General features: G+C 50.1%; 8 protein-coding genes across 8 annotated transcripts; 5 read left to right on the top strand and 3 right to left on the bottom strand.

Annotated features, from left to right (window-relative positions):
- Window positions 1-153: 153 nt before the first annotated feature.
- On the top strand, window positions 154-1,740 carry N7462_003507 (uncharacterized protein; the record flags this gene model as incomplete). The annotated part of the gene is made up of 1 exon (XM_057075233.1): window positions 154-1,740. The coding sequence occupies one exon, from the start codon at window positions 154-156 to the stop codon at window positions 1,738-1,740; it is 1,587 nt and encodes a 528-aa protein (XP_056934738.1).
- Window positions 1,741-2,107: 367 nt separating this feature from the next.
- Window positions 2,108-3,226, top strand: N7462_003508 (uncharacterized protein; the record flags this gene model as incomplete). Its single annotated transcript, XM_057075234.1, has 1 exon — window positions 2,108-3,226. The coding sequence occupies one exon, from the start codon at window positions 2,108-2,110 to the stop codon at window positions 3,224-3,226; it is 1,119 nt and encodes a 372-aa protein (XP_056934739.1).
- Window positions 3,227-3,651: 425 nt separating this feature from the next.
- On the top strand, window positions 3,652-5,007 carry N7462_003509 (uncharacterized protein; the record flags this gene model as incomplete). Its single annotated transcript, XM_057075235.1, has 1 exon — window positions 3,652-5,007. The coding sequence occupies one exon, from the start codon at window positions 3,652-3,654 to the stop codon at window positions 5,005-5,007; it is 1,356 nt and encodes a 451-aa protein (XP_056934740.1).
- Window positions 5,008-5,850: 843 nt separating this feature from the next.
- On the top strand, window positions 5,851-7,513 carry N7462_003510 (MFS transporter; the record flags this gene model as incomplete). Its single annotated transcript, XM_057075236.1, has 2 exons — window positions 5,851-6,234; window positions 6,338-7,513. The coding sequence occupies 2 exons, from the start codon at window positions 5,851-5,853 to the stop codon at window positions 7,511-7,513; spliced, it is 1,560 nt and encodes a 519-aa protein (XP_056934741.1).
- A 1,028-nt stretch (window positions 7,514-8,541) lies between these two features.
- On the top strand, window positions 8,542-10,555 carry N7462_003511 (bestrophin family protein; the record flags this gene model as incomplete). The annotated part of the gene is made up of 7 exons (XM_057075237.1): window positions 8,542-8,796; window positions 8,941-9,088; window positions 9,170-9,254; window positions 9,335-9,460; window positions 9,535-9,884; window positions 9,941-10,114; window positions 10,197-10,555. The coding sequence occupies 7 exons, from the start codon at window positions 8,542-8,544 to the stop codon at window positions 10,553-10,555; spliced, it is 1,497 nt and encodes a 498-aa protein (XP_056934742.1).
- Window positions 10,556-11,273: 718 nt separating this feature from the next.
- On the bottom strand, window positions 11,274-12,501 carry N7462_003512 (DUF167 domain-containing protein; the record flags this gene model as incomplete). The annotated part of the gene is made up of 4 exons (XM_057075238.1): window positions 11,274-11,649; window positions 11,714-11,987; window positions 12,035-12,185; window positions 12,283-12,501. The coding sequence occupies 4 exons, from the start codon at window positions 12,499-12,501 to the stop codon at window positions 11,274-11,276; spliced, it is 1,020 nt and encodes a 339-aa protein (XP_056934743.1).
- Window positions 12,502-12,923: 422 nt separating this feature from the next.
- Window positions 12,924-15,130, bottom strand: N7462_003513 (sugar porter family MFS transporter; the record flags this gene model as incomplete). Its single annotated transcript, XM_057075239.1, has 6 exons — window positions 12,924-13,687; window positions 13,755-14,404; window positions 14,472-14,616; window positions 14,673-14,953; window positions 15,009-15,032; window positions 15,096-15,130. The coding sequence occupies 6 exons, from the start codon at window positions 15,128-15,130 to the stop codon at window positions 12,924-12,926; spliced, it is 1,899 nt and encodes a 632-aa protein (XP_056934744.1).
- A 1,308-nt stretch (window positions 15,131-16,438) lies between these two features.
- N7462_003514 (glutathione synthase) lies at window positions 16,439-18,045 on the bottom strand (the record flags this gene model as incomplete). The annotated part of the gene is made up of 2 exons (XM_057075240.1): window positions 16,439-17,681; window positions 17,744-18,045. The coding sequence occupies 2 exons, from the start codon at window positions 18,043-18,045 to the stop codon at window positions 16,439-16,441; spliced, it is 1,545 nt and encodes a 514-aa protein (XP_056934745.1).
- Window positions 18,046-18,300: the final 255 nt, after the last annotated feature.

Genomic DNA, 18,300 nt, shown 5'->3' on the forward strand with positions numbered 1-18,300 from the left:
TGCGACTTCAGCAGACAAGATCTAGAGGTACAAAAAGAGTACCCTATCACATAAATAGTTTGAAATTAGCTTACATCAACATAGAGCCATCATTTGTCCGAGGGAAAGTACCCTGGAACGAATACTGTGAATGGATATATTGCCGAGCTCAATATGTGGATTCGCAAGAACAATCCAACCACTGAGCACTACTACAGCTCTGGTGGAGCTTTACCGGAGATCTCCCTCCCCGAAATGGGTGAAAGAATACGTCGCATACGACTGCAAGGCGATCGATTCTGGTACCCTGACAATCGCTCCGCAGATCGCGAGGTTGATGAACTCCTTGGTCCAGCCCGCTTGGGAGGATCTGAGATACATGATCAGGTAAGGGATTTGCTGGCCACTCTGAATCGCCGCAGAATGTTTCCAGATGTTTTGGACGGAGCATCATTGTGTACCACGGCGCTGTCAACCGAGGGTAGCCTTGAAATATTTCTTTTTCAAGTTTTGCTAGCCAATGCACTACATATGCGCATGCAGCGTGCATCTGACATCGCATTTGGTAACTTGAACAATCGAGTTATTGCGGCTATGCATGCATCTGAAAGATGGATCAATGGTGTTGATCTCAAATTTCCCGACCCCGAAGAGCAATCTGACTATGTTGAGATACGCAGCCTCGTACACGAGCAACAGGCCGAGGGATTGGTACGTTTTGCGGAGCTGATGGCATGGCCGGCAATTGGAGAGATGCGTAGGCTCGTGGAAGAGGCATATCCTAAGATACTGGCGGGCGAGAACTGCAATAGACATCTATATGACTGGCTCTATGGCCTGATGCTGCCTGGAAATGCCTTTGTATTTACGATAATGGCAGCCTTGGTGGCAGCCACTCCATCTATACAGCATCTCGAGTCGGCACAGTACTATATGTCAGGACTAATCCTTCAAGATCGATCATACTGGCGGGTGAAGAGTGTACTCGGTCGTGTTCTTGGTGGCATGAAGGGGGTCAGAGCTGGAAATGGCTGGGCAGGTCCATTTCCGAGACCTGTGGCTTCATCTACGGAGGAAATTGCGGACGGTTGGTGGCGTGTTCATGCGAGAGATGTGGCTTTCAACCGATTTATGCCTCGGGATCAACCAGCAGACGGGGGAAGGTTCCCTCCTTTCTTGCGTCGGGAAGAAAATTCAACCAAAGCAGATTGGATACGCGGAATTAACGACCGCTCAGAATGGGTCGTACCTCTTGGGCCTCGCAATTTGTCCGACAAAGTCGAGTTTCAGGCGATTAAACTCAGGAAAATAGGACTCACTTCGCCGGAACCTACACAAGCTTCGACGACAACCCTGCAGAACACAAATGAGCAGCAACAGCCAGAGCCAGAGCAACGGGCCGTTCTGGAATTGCGTATCAACGATAAACTGGTCGAATTCACCTTATACAGTAACCCAATTTTTGTTGCAGCTCCTCAATGTGTTGACGGACCACATGCTGTGCAGAAGCAAGATTATGAAAAGCTGCAAAATGTCTTGAGTGTCAGTCAGTTGCCGGGCTATGTTCATAATGAGAAAAGAGTGTTGATTATCGATGCATCTGGACAAGGAGAATGTGAGCTTGCGGCACGAGCCTGGTGTTCTGAGAATGGGCAACATGCTGTCCTAGCTAGAGGGCATGGAACTTGTTTGGCGTGTGCTGTAAAGGCTGCCAGTCAAGGTGGCCTTGCAATTGGATGTGTAATTTGCACAGGGTTATAGTTGATTTAAAGAGTAATTTGCTACGATACTATCTTCAATATGGTGATTAGGAATTCAAGCATGCAAATCAATCCAGAAAAATGGCATAGTCTCTTATAGGTGGTTGAAATATTTTCGTCCCGTTCCAATACGAGACACTTTTCCTGATCAAATCTAGTGCGAATTCTAGATAGCCGGGTTATGGTTGGCACGGATGCCACGGCCTCGTTTATGTGCTGCGCCACGATCGTCTATTCTCAAGGGCATAGACTTAATCATGTAGCTGATATTTTGGAAATATATGCCTTCCTAGGACTCATTTTCTCGAGTCTATGACACATTGCATCAGGGACTGCAATTTAGAAGATCTTCGTATTTACTCGCTTTGATGGAGATCGCAAGTACGGCTATCGGTGTGATTGGTCTAGCTAGTCTTTTCAGTACCTGTATCGAGACTCTTGACACACTCTCCTCAGCCGCACGGTACGGTGTCGATAGGGAGATTCTGCAGACGAAAGTTGAAATAGAGCGACTTCGACTTATGGTTTGGGGAGAGTCAGTTGGGATTACCGAAATCGACCCTGAATGCACGGAGAATGAAATCACTGAGGATGACCTCGCCATCCTCGACGACTCAATCCGCAGCCCTGCACTTCGTCCAGCCATAATCGGTCTTTTGAGTTGCTTCACGCACTACTTCGAAAATATAGAGGAACTACAGAGACGATATGGCCTTGCTGCTCGACAGGAAACCAAAGGCAAAGAGAAAGACCTTGCATGGACAGAGAAGCCAACAAGAGAGATACTATTATCTTCATTTCAAAAAACATATTCTCGGTTCCAAGAGCGTACAGCAATTGCTCAGAAGAACACATCAGCCTTTAAGAAAGCTACATGGGCCATAAGTGATGAACGGAAATTTAGAGCCCTTCTTGCTGAGATCAAGGCCATCAATGACTCGCTGGTCTCGCTACTACCAGCAATTGGAGATAGAACAAGAGTTCAAATGCGTGCTGACATCATGCAGAGCAAAAACATAACCCAACTCCAAAATATCGTCTCTGCTGCGGATGACATGACTGATTTAGTCGCCGAGACAGCCAGTCTGAGATTGGAGATGCTGTCAACATCCAGCCAGCACGGGGGCAAAAGACAAATACCCCAGGTTCAAAATGTCACGCCAGCTCCCAAAGACACACCGGAGACGCGTCCAGTGAATTCAGCTGCACTGACCCCTGCTTCTGGGTCTGTTGTAGAGAACTTGATTACTGCAACGTTGGATAATCCCCAAAATCCAAATGTGCGCACAGTCTCACCGAGAGACTTGTATGATGATACAGGTGCACTTTTTATTCATAAAGCCTACTATAAACCCAACTGCTTGAGATACTTCTCGTGGGTTGTTGGACTGGACGAGATCACAGACACCTCCGAGCTTCAACCGGGGTCAGACTCTGCATTCTGTAATATATATCCTCTGCCTTTATCTTGGAAGATAGCATTCTAACATCAAATAAGCTCTTCAGTTTGTCCCGGAGGCCATTCTCAAAATCGCGGACGATTTACTTGAAGCGGACGTCGAGGCTGACCGGAAGTACGCCGGATGGTCCCCCGGATCCACGTCTTTGATTGGGTTTGGCAGAGAAATATCCTTATGGAAGAAAATAGTAAAGGACGAGAAGAAAGTCGAGAGAATATGGGGCTCCATGGGTTCAAAACAACTGACCTCTGAATTTATTCACCAGAAGTGGAGGGATATAGTCAAACACGGACTTGGCGATTACTTCACAGACGAGAAAGGTCACGAAAGAGTACGAGACCTGGTTGGTCCCAGTAGGTAAGATTTTAAACGCGAATCACAGCTTGAATCAATACCGTCGTGACTGATAAGTTTCTAGATTTAATTGGATTGACCCAAATGAAGGTGCGAAAATGCGACATCAGATCACGGACCTGCTCGCAGGCATGAGCAGCTCCCCTTTACCCAGTCTCGAGCTCCATGGCAGTATATGTACCCTTGCCTACTATGATCAAATTCAGCCCAGCTCGAAATTCCATTTTGTTGATTTCATGCGTCAAATGCTTCTGGCACGGGAGGCAACGCTACGCATCCAACAAGCTGAGCGACGCTGGTTCGGTGGAATTACTGCCCGGGTACTCTATGATATGGCTGCAGCTGATCTTTGGGCTCGGAGTATGGAAATACCAGATAAACCTGATCAAGGGTATACTGTTTCACCTGGTGTACTCCGAAGACAACTTGATGGAATTGTCAAATTTGCAGACGAGATGCAGTGGCCGCATGCAAATGAAGTCAGGAAGACAGTGGATCAGCTGCGCAAAGCAAAAATTAGCGACCTCAAAGTCGATGTACGAGTTCACGATTGGATATGCGGTTTGATTCTCCCGGGCGCAAGCTTCCCCCTCGTTCTTCTCGGGGTTCTTTATAGGCTCTCACCGACTCTACAAGCCAATCTGCCAACAATGACTGTTAAGCTGCGGTTATCCAACTACGGCATCGTATATGCCAAAGCCTCCTATTGGAATTCTCGGTCCGTCCTGGGCAAAGTATTAGCACCGCTTGTTCTTAGCTCAAGCCCAGAACGCCCCCAGATCCGTTCTCTGGGTGGCTGGGTCGGGCCATGTCCTTCTCCCTCGCTTCCTGATTGCCTCTACGGCGTTGCTGTCTCTATATCCGGTCACTCACCCCCTTCTGTTGATGTGCAGGGTAGAGAAGCAGCACAAACAGCCCCCTCGGCAATGCTGGGCATACCGGATCAAAGTGCTGACTGGATTCTCCCAACGCCACCAGCACCATCCACTGAAACAGCAACATTCCATACCATTCGCCTCTCCAAGAAACCAAAAACTGAGGCAAATGCAAATGATGCTGAAAGCTACACTGCCCGACTGGATTTCCGTCTATTACGCAGTCGATCCTTTGTTACGTTTACCCTCTACACCAACAGTGTCTTCGTTGCTGCGCCACCTTGCCAAGGCATACATCGAGTTGATCCACAAGCGACCAGGAAATATACTTTTGCTGTGCGAGGTATAGAAGAGCTAGCGCAAGTTTCGAAGAAAGGCGACAGCTCCACAAACATGGCTATTCTGGTTGTGAATGCTACGGGGGGTCCATCTAGTGAGGTATTTGCACGCGCCTGGTGCTGCCACACGGGCACGAATGCTGTGATCTGGAAGCTTAAAGGAGGGAATTCTTGTTTTAAATGTGGTTTGATGGTTGCCTCTACGGATGGGATAGGGTCTGGAGTGTTAATTGCTATATAGCAAGGGATATTATAATGATTTATATCTCGCACCTAGGAGAATTTCCTGGCAATAAATCTATCCACATATCCACAAATTTTCAGGTTGTGTTGAGCCCTGGGACGATACAACATAGTGTAGATATCATCTATTTCAGACGCAGTGCAATTCAATCCACATGGTGACGTTGAAAAATACTACTCCGGCGATGGCATATGCCGGAAGATAACGCGCAAGGCGGTGGTTGTGGAATTATATAGCTTTTTAAGATTTTTATTTGGCTCATAACATGAGGATTATGTATGCTGAGATCTGCCGAACAGGACTTTATGCTGTGTGACATATTAACTTGTGGGGCGCATCCACTGAATCCGGGGAAACGTGGATTGACCCTTGCTGAACAAACCCTATCGATCTCGCGCACTTCGCCGGAGCCCGTGCCGCAAAGTACGGAGTAGAGAATTCTCCATTTGACAGTATTACCTGACATGAGGGGGAGCTTAATTAAGTGCCCATGCAATTATTACTAGGTTGGAACCCACGGCGAATCACACAAATCGAGGATAGTCCCCGAGCGCGAGCTTTTATGTTATGCGCCACTTATGCATCTGTCGGCCTTATCGGTCTTATGAAGGCGACGCGCTGTTCATCAAAAAGTAATCTTACAGCGGCAGATTTCGTACGGGCATAAGCCCTTCATAAAGTAAGCATTCTTGTGCTGTGCCATTATTCTCTCGATCCTGCAATTCTCGTCTCTTATTCTGCTGTGGACAGATCAGTATACCAGTGTACCAACCCAACATAACCTCGAAACCCGACTCTCAAAATAAATCGGGCCCACATATTCGGTGCGACTTGCCGATAATGGAAACCGCCAATCAAAATCCGTCGGAGAAGACGATCGCAGAGTCGTCGCTCGACCCGGGAACACCCAAGGACGAAGCGGCCCCGAGTCAGCCCGTCGAGTGCGACCCGGAGAAAGCCATCCCGGAAACTAAACGGTATCCCGAGACAGATCTCGACCAGGGGATCGTGGGCTGGGATGGCCAGGACGACCCTGAGAACCCTCAGAATTTCCTCTCCAGACAGAAATGGGGCCTTCTGGCGCTGATGAGCGGTATTACCTTTGTTTCGCCTCTGGCGTCGAGTATGTTCTCGCCGGCCGTGAGCTACGTCGGCAACGATCTGGGGGTCACGAATGAGACAGTGCTTTCACTAAGTGTCAGCATCTTCCTTCTCGGATATACAGTACGTTGGTCCTTGTCTCCTTCAATGCCTGTTGTGTTGTTCAGCGCACGGTTGAATGGAGAATCGAAAATAGGCTAACACGCGGGATGGTATGTTATCCTAGTTCGGACCTCTCCTTCTTGCCCCATTGAGTGAAATTTATGGCCGGCGGATCGTGCTCAGCTGCGCGAACTGGTTCTTCGTAGTCTGGCAGATCGGCTGTGCCTTGGCGCCAAACATCGAAACGCTCATTGTCTGTCGGTTTTTTGCTGGCTGTGGTGGTGCCGGGTGTCTCACGCTTGGCGCGGGAGTCATCGCCGACCTGTTTCCAATTGAGCAGCGAATGATGGCAACAGCCGTCTGGAGCTTTGGTCCATTGATTGGACCCGTGGCCGGTCCGGTTGCAGGCGGCTTCATTGGCGAAACAATCGGCTGGCGGTGGGTGTTCTGGGTCGTCATGATCGCGAGTGGTGTGATGTCGACGGGCATCGAGATTCTCAACCGGGAGACTTATGCGGCAGTCCTCATTCGCCGTAAGACCGAGCGGGTAGCCAAGGAACTCGGACGGAATGACCTGCGTAGCGCCTATGACACCAATGCCAGTAAGGTTTCAGTTGCCCACTCGCTGAAGGTCGGGTTGAAGCGGCCGCTCCTGCTGTTTTTCAAGTCGCCGATCGTCCTGCTCCTATCCGCCTATATGGCGGTCGTCTACGGGCTGCTGTATCTGTTCTTCACGACGATCCCCAGCGTCTTCAAGAACCAGTATGGCTTCTCGACCGGCCTCGCCGGGCTCGCGTATCTAGGCATCGGCCTCGGCTTCCTGCTGGGTCTGCTCGCGAATGCGCTCACCAACGACCAACTCGTGGTGAAGCTCACGCAGCGCAACAATGGCAAATTCGAGCCGGAGATGCGACTGCCGGCCATGATCTTTTATGCGTGTTTCTTGCCGATCAGTTTTTTCTGGTATGGGTGGACGACGGATAAGGATGTGCACTGGATTGCGCCGATCATCGGGATGATGCCGTTTGGCTTTGGGATGATGGGCATCTACCTGCCCATCCAGACATATATCATCGACAGCTATCCGGCCTACGCGGCGTCGGCGAATGCGACGCTCACGACATCGCGTTCGCTGGTAGGTGCTCTGCTGCCGCTGGCCGGGCCGAGTCTATTTGATTCACTTGGGCTGGGCTGGGGGAACTCACTGCTGGGGTTCCTCGCCCTAGCCTTCGTTCCCATTCCCATCGTGTTCTCGCGATACGGCCAGCGAATTCGCGAGAAGTTCCCGGTGGATCTGTAGGGATCTGTCAAATTGGGCGTCAGCGGGCTGAAGATCGGGTTGGATGTGGCGTGCGGCTGATCCGGACGAGGAAATGAACCATGCAGACGCCCAACGCCCCTACAACAAGGCTCCGACGGGTCGACCCGGGCCCTCCGCGGTGCCGATTCGATCGGCGAAACGGAAAAGTGTAAGCGGAACAAACATGGCGGGGTCCGGGCTTTCAGGGGGAAAAGGGGGGAAGGGGAAGTATGAAGTATGAGGTCAGAGAGTATTATGTCAAATAGAAGTACTGCATTTCAGCATCGTAGCACTGCAGGACAGACAATCCATAGACGAGCCCGTGTTCTCATGTTCGATGGCACTAAAATCCGCAAGACCCCGTCGATCGTCTAAAATTATCAGCGGCCAGACCGAGTAGCGTGAGGAGTGTGAGTAGTCCCAGTCCGTAGTACGTGGCCGGAGCTTTCGTCTCAGGATTCGTCTCCACTCTTTTTCCCTCGAGCGTGGCTTTGAGGACCCACTTGTACCGGCGCGGGCCTGTGACAGCCAGTCGAAGTCAGGGGTCCACGCCAGTGGCGGCGAGTCGACGCCCCCGAACGGTCCAGCCGGGGGGGTTAGGGGGTTCTAGATGCCCGCTGGCTGCCCGGATGCGTCCCCAATGGCCTGGTCGGACGCCCAGGAACCCCCGTGAAACAACGCCCCCTGTCCCGACTGACATGGCCGGGTTTCAGATTCCCTGGTTCTTCTCCAGGTTTTTTTTTTTGCTATTTTCCTGTGCTCTTCTGTTCCCCTCTCTCCTGTCATTCTTATTCTTTCTCTCGCTCTCCTCGTCGTCCGTTTATGTTTCATTTCCTTTCGTTGCACTAACTCTTCTTGATTCTTTTATTTCTCCGACTCTCGTTGAATACCATCCCGGTGCATTATCATTCTCTCGAGACCACCGACTCGACCCCGATCTTGACGTTCCTTTCTTTTTTCTCTCCACATATTCTCTTTTCTTTCCTTTTTTTCTCCCTCTCTAATTTCTTCGCTTTGTGCAATCCATCATGACCGAAGGCCACGCCCCCGTTGTCGACGCACCGGCACCTACCGCGGGCGACAGCAGCGGTGCGGCCCCCGTCCCGGTCGATGTTCGGCATGCCGCCGACCATCATGTCCAGCCCGCCCACCACAGCTTGAAGGAGCAGGACTCCGTCGAGCGACTTACCCCACGACCGACCTTCATGGAGAACCTGGCTCACTCGCGGGATGCCCAGTTCCACCTCGACCGACGCGACTCGAGCGAGCTCGAGCGGTACTTTGTATGTCGAAACCCTCTCCCGCCCTATACTTCATCCTGTCCCCCCGCAATTCGACCGCGCGAGTCGGGAACCCGGGAACCGGGAACTAGATCCAACGGATCCAGAACGGCAAAGGCGAGCTAACATTGGCATTTGACCATCTAGCACGGGCCCCGGAACATGGATAAGCACTCAAAGTGGCCTATCTTCATGCGGATGCATGGCAGCGTCACCCCCAAGATGATCCTGCCGATCGTCATTGTGGGCGGCTGGGCAACGCTCATTACTTGCATCTGCCGATTCGTGCATAACAGTGAGTTGTTTCTCCTCCCGCAACGTGACATGATCCCCGTACGCTGACAGATGGCTCCCCCTCCAACGGGGAGCATACCAGTCGGCGTCAACAACATCCTCCTCACCGTGCTGGGTTTCGTGGTGGGTTTGGCATTGTCGTTCCGCAGTTCTACCGCGTACGAAAGGTAAACGGTTCCTCTCCGATGAATTGGGACCCGCGGCATTGCCGTTAGCAAGACAAAGCAAGCTGACTTGACAATGGTAGATGGGCTGATGGGCGCAAATACTGGGCCCAACTGATTCAAACCTCCCGCAACATGGCTCGTACCATCTGGGTCAATATGAGCGAGCGTGAGGGCGAGGAGGGTAAGGTGGACTTGCTTCGGAAGATGTATGTGGAACCCGCCAACAGGGATCGCCTCTCGTTGTTTCTTCTGTGGATGTATGGCTGACGATCTGGGACAGCACTGCGATGAACCTGATCCTGGCATTTGCCGTGTCTTTGAAGCACAAGCTCCGCTTTGAGCCTGATGTGGCATACGAAGACTTGGCCGGCCTCGTGGGCCACCTCGATACCTTTGCCCGTGACGCCCATGACCGCCAGGTCGTCTCGCCGAAAGCGAAATCGATGTGGAAAGCTGCGGGAGAGTACCTGGGTGTCTCGTTCGCCGAGTCAAACCCGCGCAAGCTGATCAAGCGTTCGAAGAAGCCACTGGGCCATTTGCCCCTGGAGGTTCTGAACCATCTGACGGCCTACGTCGACTCGTGTGTGAAGAACGGCACGCTGTCCTCCGCTCTGCACCAGGGCCAATTGAGTAAGTCGCGCGAGAGGAGCCGATGTTGTTCGACAAGACTAACCGCCGCTGTTTAGTCACCATGGTTAGTACGCTGAACGAAATTTTGACTGGCTCGGAGCGAGTGCTGGATACTCCTCTGCCGACCGCGTACAGCATTGCTATCTCCCAGATCGCCTGGATCTATGTCCTTCTCCTTCCCTTCCAGCTCTGGAAAAGCCTCGAATGGGTCACTATCCCTGCTTCCATGGGTAAGTCTAGCCAGTAACCCGGAGACGAATCCACAGATAGGAGAGAAAGAGAGAACCCTCCCTCTAACAGTATGCTCTACAGTGGCCGCGTACATCATCATCGGTCTCGCCACCATCGGCAGTGAAATTGAGAACCCCTTCGGCCATGACGTGAACGATCTTCCGCTCGACACGTACTGCCGCCAGATTGCTGTCGAAATCGACATCATTACTGCTACGCCACCCCCGGTCGTGGACGACTTCATGGCTCGCCCCGATAACCTGGTCCTCTTCCCCCTCAGTGAGAGCGGCTTTCCCGAGTGGGTCAACCGCAGCAAAGAAGACATCCGGGCGGCACTGCGGGCGAAGGTGGTGACGACCGATATGAACCCCGCGGTTGCCGGGTCTGATTCTTCTACTATGGCCGCAAGCGTTCCTGTCGAGACGAAGCAGTCTGTCTGAGGCGTCAGCCCGACCAAAAACATTAAATTGGACACCGACATTTGTCAAGTTCATTGAAGGCGGCAGAAGACAGAGCATTTGCAAGCGAATTAAGCGAGACCCGGTTGTTTTGTACTTGGGTTCAGCAGCGTAAGAGTTACGGCGTTTTTATTTCTCTATCATCGGGCTCTGCTTTGAAACAAAAGCACCACTCCCCCCAAAATATTCCGAGATTATGTTTTGCATTAAGAAAACGGCTTTTGCTTGAGATTTTGATTGTATTCATCTCTATGTGACATCGATCTGTCCCTCGTGTAGATAGCGGTATCGAAGATAACCGCAGGTGTAGACGACTCGAGAGGATGCTCAGATGCCTGTTGTCCGAATCCTGAAGTCAAACCCCGCTCTTGGAATACTGAATATTTCAGGGGATTTCTATATGAGATTCCCGGCAACCTGTAGCTCACGAAATGAGCACCGTCAAGACGTTGCAAGAGGAAGGATCTTGTGGTTTTCACGGGCAAATCTTCTAGCGGGCTCAACAACCTGCTAGCTATGAGCTGTCGACTCATCGAGCCCGTAAAATAAACAGATCTGCTCATGTATCCCACTCAAGGACATCACATGGCTGAAGTGTCTTCATTCCATGTTTGCGGCCCGGATTTCTTTTTGGAGAAAGTGGGTGGGAACCGAGGGGGGCTCCTAGACGAGATAGAAGGTACGACCATAGCCCGTTCCCTCAAGGAACGAACAGGTCAGCTCCTGATCCCGCTACCAGAGCGCCCAGGTGATTGCCCTTCGCACAAATCCTCCAAGCAACACTGACGCCGCTCCCACTGCCTCCAATCCATGAGCTGAGTGCCGCAACGACGGCCGCACCATCATCACGGGGGACACGAACCCAAACGCAGTCGTATTTGGATCTACCGATCGAGCCGGGAGCGGAGTCCTGCACACCTGTGGCAGAGGTTGAAGATCTGGGTTCGACTTTCAAAATATCAATGGGAATCGCAGTCCCTGTGAGACCCAGAAATTGCGAAAGCGCGGAGGAGAGATAAGTACGAGCCGAGAGAGGATCGAGGGGCTGAGGCGACGATTCATTTGGCGGTGGGATTCTGTTGTAGAATACAGTCATAAACCTCGCTCTTGAGGTGGATGGGAGAGGGGGAAATGCCTTACAGTTGGAGCTTGAGATAGGTCCATGGCGAATTTCGCGACGTGAAGTGGATCGTGCTGGAATCGGCGCTCGCTAGGGGAGCCTTTCGTTTTGAAGCGCCCGAACACGATGATTTCACCTCTGACTCTTGAGGGTGTACCTCTGCCATTGTTGGAGGCTGGTGGGGGAGTAAGGTAATTGGACTCGCGATGAGCGCAGGTTGTTGGGCACTGCAGAAAAGCGGGAATTTTACGTCACGGGATTGAGTTGCCGGGATGATTGTCGCGACTTGAGGAGCTTCACCAGCTCATCAGCCTGCTGTTGCTATTTTGGCAGGGAATCACCCGCAGCAGCTTGGACCAATATTTGTCGCACACGTAGAAGGAAGTCGTCTTCGCTATTGTTGCCAATCGCTAGATTTACAATGCGTAGGGTCTTTTCACGCGCCTTGGTTCCCCGGATAACCTCGACATTCGATTTGGGGACCTTGAAAATCTGGGGCCAAAATTTGATCAGAAGAGCTCACAATTATTATGAAGTGAAGAGAATCCTGGAAATACAATAGAGAGACCAATTCTAGATGCGTACAGACCTCTGCAAACACTTGCGACACAGCCAAGTTAGCTGCTCCAGCGCGGGGAGCCGCAGCCACCGACACGTCAACCTTATCGGCCCCGACTCCTGTGACACCCGTTCGCTGGGCGGACGCATTGGGTTTCACATGGCAAGAAATGTGGAGATTATAGGTCGTAGGGATTTTGAGTTTGGACTCGTTGGCGACTAACCGCAATATGGGGGATGTCCGACCCATTGTGTTGACAGTGTTGCGGACTGGAGAGGTAGAGAACGGGCAAAGTCAAAGGCTCAGGAAATTTGGAAGCTCTTTAAAGGCAGGTCGCAGCGGATTGAGAGCCGTCAACGGTTGAACCGGACTTGTCCACAATTGGGACCGGGGTTCGCGTCATTATATTTCGATATATTTCGCCAGTGTTACTTACAGCCCATTGGGCTCAATTCTCCTGAAGTCTACCGATTGATGTACGAACAGGTGAAGTATGGATCGAGTGCAACGTTGATAATGATATTGAATAGTCAAAGGCTCGAAACACGTTAGTTCACCTGACTCCAGCTGAGTTGACGAGAAGGCTAGATAGCACAGTAAAGAAGGGAGAGCATCAAAGCTATGGAGTGAGAGGAAACCCTAGATATCCACTCGGCCAGGTTGGAAAAAGATCAAGCCGCATCCATCTCCTGGGTTTTGTCTGCAGATACCTCAAGGACGTCCTGCAACGCACGGACTTCTTCACCGTGTGGGAGGGTATCTGATCCACTGATCTTGTACAACTCAGGGCAAACAGCATCTTTGTGGAGGAAAATGTACCGCTTGATCCACCACGGCAGCACCTGAGTCAACTGGTATTTTGCATGGGTTCGAGTCGGGACCCCGAAAACATAATCCAACTCCTCAAGCGATCGCTGTTTAGTCTCAGGCAAGAACAGGAAGATTAAAACCAAGGCAAAAATATTGAGAGCAGCATAGAATCCAAAGGCACCCTGAGGCGTGAGGGCTCGCACCATTCTTGGGAAGGTGAGTGAAAGGACAGAAGCCCAGAAATTGTTGGTTGCCACAGCCCAGGCCATGCCAACCTCCCGATGTGAGAGCGGGAACACTTCGGCTGAGTAAGTAAAGGGGACGGGCCCTTCGCCTGGGGAGTAGAAAGCGTCGAAAAGATAGATAAAGAAGGCAATCATGCCCAGATGTGCATTGCTGCTCTCTGGAATCCAGAAGCAGAATCCGGCACAGAGAAGAGTCCAGCACATATTGGGAAACGTAAAGATAAGAAGGCCCCGTCTACCAAACGTATCAATTGTCCACACTGCTGGCCATGCAAAGATAAAATTGATGAGTCCAAATCCAAAGGACGCCAAAAGAGAATGGATGTTATTTGCTCCAGCTAGCGAGAAAATGGTTGACGAATAGAATGCAATGATGTTGACTATGGAGATTGAAATCGTTAGCAATAAAGGTTGTACTTTGCCTAATATAGAAATGATGCTACTTACTTCCGCACATTTGCTGAGCAATCATCACAATGCCAGAAGCTTGAGTGGCACGGCGCAAACGTGGAATCGTAAATATCTCAAAGAATCTCACGAAAATGTTGTCAGTTTGGGCAAAACCAGAGGCCTTCAGCATGTTGTTCTCCTCAACAATTTGAGAATGGATCATGTAAAGATCTCGCGCCGCCTGCAAAGGACTGTTCCGGAGGCGGAGGAGGGATTGATAGGCTTTGCGTGGTCTTCCCTTGGTGATCAGCCAGCGAGGAGATTCGGGACAGAACCAGATTCCAAGTACCAAAGGTACTGCAGGAATGAAAGCCGATCCCAGCTGTAATCGCCATGCGATTTTACCGACATTGGCAACGGCAAGATTGGCACAAGTTCCGAGGAAGATCCCGAAAGCAGTCCAAAGCTGCCACGACATAACCAAGCCACCTCGAATATTTGTAGGTGCATTTTCTGCCGAATAGACAGGGACCGTAACTTCTTTGAGACCCATTCCAATGCCCAAAAGAACACGACAAGCTACAAGCTGTCCCCAGTGCTGTGAGAGGGCGGATCCGATTGGCGCCAGCAAACTGAAAATGGCAGCAATAAGGATAGTGCCCTTTCGGCCGAGCCAGTGGTTGAGAGGGTCTGAGAGCCAACCGGCCCTTGAAAAATAATGAGAATTAGAAATATGAGGAAACAATGTAGGACGACAGGAAAGCGGCTACTAACAGGATACAGATGGTAATGTAAGGCGTGGAGTTCACAAATCCCACAATCCACTGGTTCCGATTGCAAGTGGCTTCATCTTTACAGTAGGGTGAGCTGTTTGGAATACCGAATTGAATATCGAAAGTCAGATTAGCACCATTCGAGCCTAGCGAAGGACACACCCAGTAAGTATATAGATTTCCACAGCGATGTCACACATACCAGTCTGATCCCAGCCCTGGATAGCAGCCGCAATGGAGTTCAGGATGATCGTGTAATACAAGGCCCAGGGGTGATGCCAGCGACGTGTCACCTCGTCATGGAGGACTCGACGATCCTCCTCGTCCAACTCGACAATAGAATTTATGTCTGTTGGCCTCTGCCCCGCCAAAGCGCCCTTCTTTAGAAGCGGAACAATATCATTGAGGTCATTCTCATTGGCATATGCCTCTACGTCCCTCATCAACTCATCATAGGAAATACCTTCGAGGGGGTTTTTGATCCTAGATATATTATGAGCGCATGGTGAACGCATCAATTTGGAAACGCAATACTGACTCTCCCGTCAGGTTCTCATTCATGCTGTATTCATGTCAATTTGTGTTAGCTTCTCAACATAGGTGAGGGTTTGCTGTGTAAGCTCACCCCTTCACCACATCACGCGTGGCTCGAGCGGACATATTGAGCGACGATCTACTTGCAGATTATTTTCAAAAAAAATAGATCTTGAACAATATTTTTGAGAGATTTTGAAAAGACAAAGACTGGAGAAAAGGTGGTTTGCTAAGTTGTGAAAGTGTGATGGTGGAGGAGGAAGTGAAGTGGATGGAACAACACACTAGGTAAGTGAGACCGGGCGCTTGTCTTTAAAAGCAGTACTGATATTTAGATGTAGTGTGAACTAATATGTAACATCCAAAGATTACCGAACGAGTCTGCTATTTATCGTCAGAGACTAGGCATTTTTACAACTATTCTGAAGAGGGAAAAAGGCCTTCATAGAAAAAAAGCAGCCACCTCGGCATGACGAATAAGGAGCTAGGCATGAGCTTCATTCGGTCATAAATCTGTAGACTTGATGACTAGAGTATTGCTGAGCTAGTGAAATATGAGTGGACGAATGCAAATGTTATCTAGAAATCTGTCAGAAACCAAGGGTCTTGGGGACAAGGACTTGCATTGTGGCTTGGCTAGAGCAATTTCAGCTGACGCAGTCAGCATTCGAATAAGACCGGAAAGCAATCAGCCCGAATTGTGTTGCACCACCTGCAAAAGGTATAGAAGAGAGGTCGAGGATTACCCCACAATAGAATCATATGACGGCACTAGTGCGTGGCTTAAATTATAGCCAAATTGAAGGAGCGGGGAAAGCCGAGAGCGTGTGAAAAAGGCTTGATGGTTGGAAAACGGCAATGTCTGGGCTCATTATCCTCATATTTCATTGGACGAACTACTGCATGGCGACTTTTAGGAATTCTGACTACTCAATACGAGCTTCTCAGAGAACGTGGGCCAATAGGGGAATAAAGGAGGAAATACAAGGTAGTGGAGAAACGAAAGAAAGCTGACTTGAACTTGGAAGAAGAATTCCTGACATTGAGGATGAAACTGCCCCAAGTCATGTGAATCACTCTTATTTTCCCCAAGGTCCAAGGTGTGAACAGCTGGAACACGGAGATGGCAACACCGTTGAGTACTTACTGGACTGCTGAGCTACGTGATATTAGATGCCGATAAAGAAGCAGATTAGGAAATTTAAGTTGTATCTGTACCGGCTGCATACTGGTGTATAGTTACTGCTATTACCTCTGCAGCCTCCCAAAACCATGAACTCTGACCACATCTTTTCGTCGCTGGTACTTTCCAGTTCTTTGTAAATGAGGGGTTGCTGGATACGCTCAACGCAGGTCCTGGTTGGGATCGGTTTCACTCCTCACGATATGAAGTATTTTTTGTCCTCTAGGATATAGTATGTTATATCTATTGTACTAGAAAAGAACCATGCTGTCTAAACTAGAAAATCCAGCAGCTACACCACCCTCATTCACCTCTTTGCCTTTGGTTCTTAACAACCATCCACCTTGGTCATTATGAAGAATCTTTCCTGTATTGTCCCACAAGATCGTGCCGTAAATACCCAGTTCAGAAATCACATTACCGCGTAAAACTTCTCCGTCATTTCGCAAAGCAACGTTCTCGGCATTTGGCGTTGGGTTTATGAGCTCCATAAGCACCCAGCCCTTCCAATCTGCCTCAGGTATAGATCGAAGGAACCCTGGAATCTCAGCCTTATAGATATTGTTGCCCCCACCCTCTCGCTGGGGCTTAAGAACATGGTTCATAGCAGTCTCCGGATTCAGAGCCAAATCACGACCTTGTCCATTTGGTGAAAGATCATACTGAGGAGCAAAAGTTTCTCTTAGTCTTGTGATCACCGTGGAATCAATGCCACCGAGGAATTTTGATAGATGGTCGAGTCCTGTAGGCTCTGCGAGGACTTGTTGGACCTTCTTGCAGCCAGCTAACTGGTTAAGAACACTCGGGCACTTAATTGCTGCAGAACGCTCAAGATGTAGTCTCGCCTCCCAGTCGCGACTGGATTTGTATTCATCAGGAGAATAGTAGGCACGAAGATAGACTGTGGTGACTTCAAAAGCGGATGCTGGAGAGTGAGCAGGGCGATAAATCAAGGGTCGAGAGGAGTTATCACTAGGTATTGAGGTGTGATCGAATATATGATTGCTGGGTACTCGGAAAACAGGGATTTTATGATGGCCTGTTAGACGTTTTTGAAGCGCATGTTGATCGAATACATTCCGCTCGCCATCCTGGACTATGAAAAGTACACACAAAGGAAGCTCTGGACTGGACTTTGATGGTCCATACGCTTTATGTGCGTTTGCTAATCCTCCAGAAAGTGTCTCCACAGAAGTATTCTCAGGCGGCGGCCCAGATTGAAGCAGGGGGTGAGGTGGATAACTGATCGGAGAGCCGGGTGGTGATGCCAGGAGTTCCGTGTGCAAAGACCTCACGAGCGCCGAAAGGCCTCCAAATGAGGAGGAAATTGTATTGAATTCAACTTGCTTCAAGGCAGGCGCATGGCTGGGTGTCACATGTGCCATGTAGTCGGATCGGTACAGACCCAGTGAAAGGGTTTGCGCATAGCCCTCTTTCTGGACTGCTAGATGTGTATTCCACAAATTTGCAACAAAGTCATCAACACCAATCAACCTAGAAGAGATACAAGTTAGCTTCAAAGCCCATTCATGTGCAATTGGTGATAGCTATCCTACTCTTCCATGACCTTCCCGAGCCATTTTTCATCACAGGTGATCGAGGCATAGAGTTGGTTGTATGCAGTTTGCAGTGCCTGCGCCTCTTCAAAGCACGCTCTAGGGAACGGGCTAGGGAAAATGGTCACGGGTGCATTGGTTGCTAAAACACGATTTGGATCTGCACCCTCCGGTAGCATATTCGGTGCGGGACGAACGGCCAATCCATTTTGGATAGCCCAGTCCTTGATAGTGGTTACCAGATACTCCTGCTGGGCTGTGGACAGGGAAGGCGGATAGTTGTTGTAGATTGACTCAGCCATTTTCCCACAGATGCTGCAAGGTCCTTGATCAATGCAGGTAAAAAGTGCAAGCTCCCTAGACAAGTTGAACTGGTGCCCTGAGGGGTGCTGATTTATCAGCAGTGAACCCCGCATCACCGCCCTGATCACCGCCTTTTATATCCAGCAGAATACATACCGCCTTCCAAACAGCTGCTTTATGACCCAAGCTGCTCAACTTTATTTTATGAGATCTTGTTCGCCAACCCATCACTCTATCTCTTTACACCGCTCCTG

Source organism: Penicillium macrosclerotiorum, assembly GCF_028827735.1.
Source record: "Penicillium macrosclerotiorum strain IBT 26536 chromosome Unknown utg000003l_segment0_segment0, whole genome shotgun sequence".
Taxonomy (NCBI): domain Eukaryota; kingdom Fungi; phylum Ascomycota; class Eurotiomycetes; order Eurotiales; family Aspergillaceae; genus Penicillium; species Penicillium macrosclerotiorum.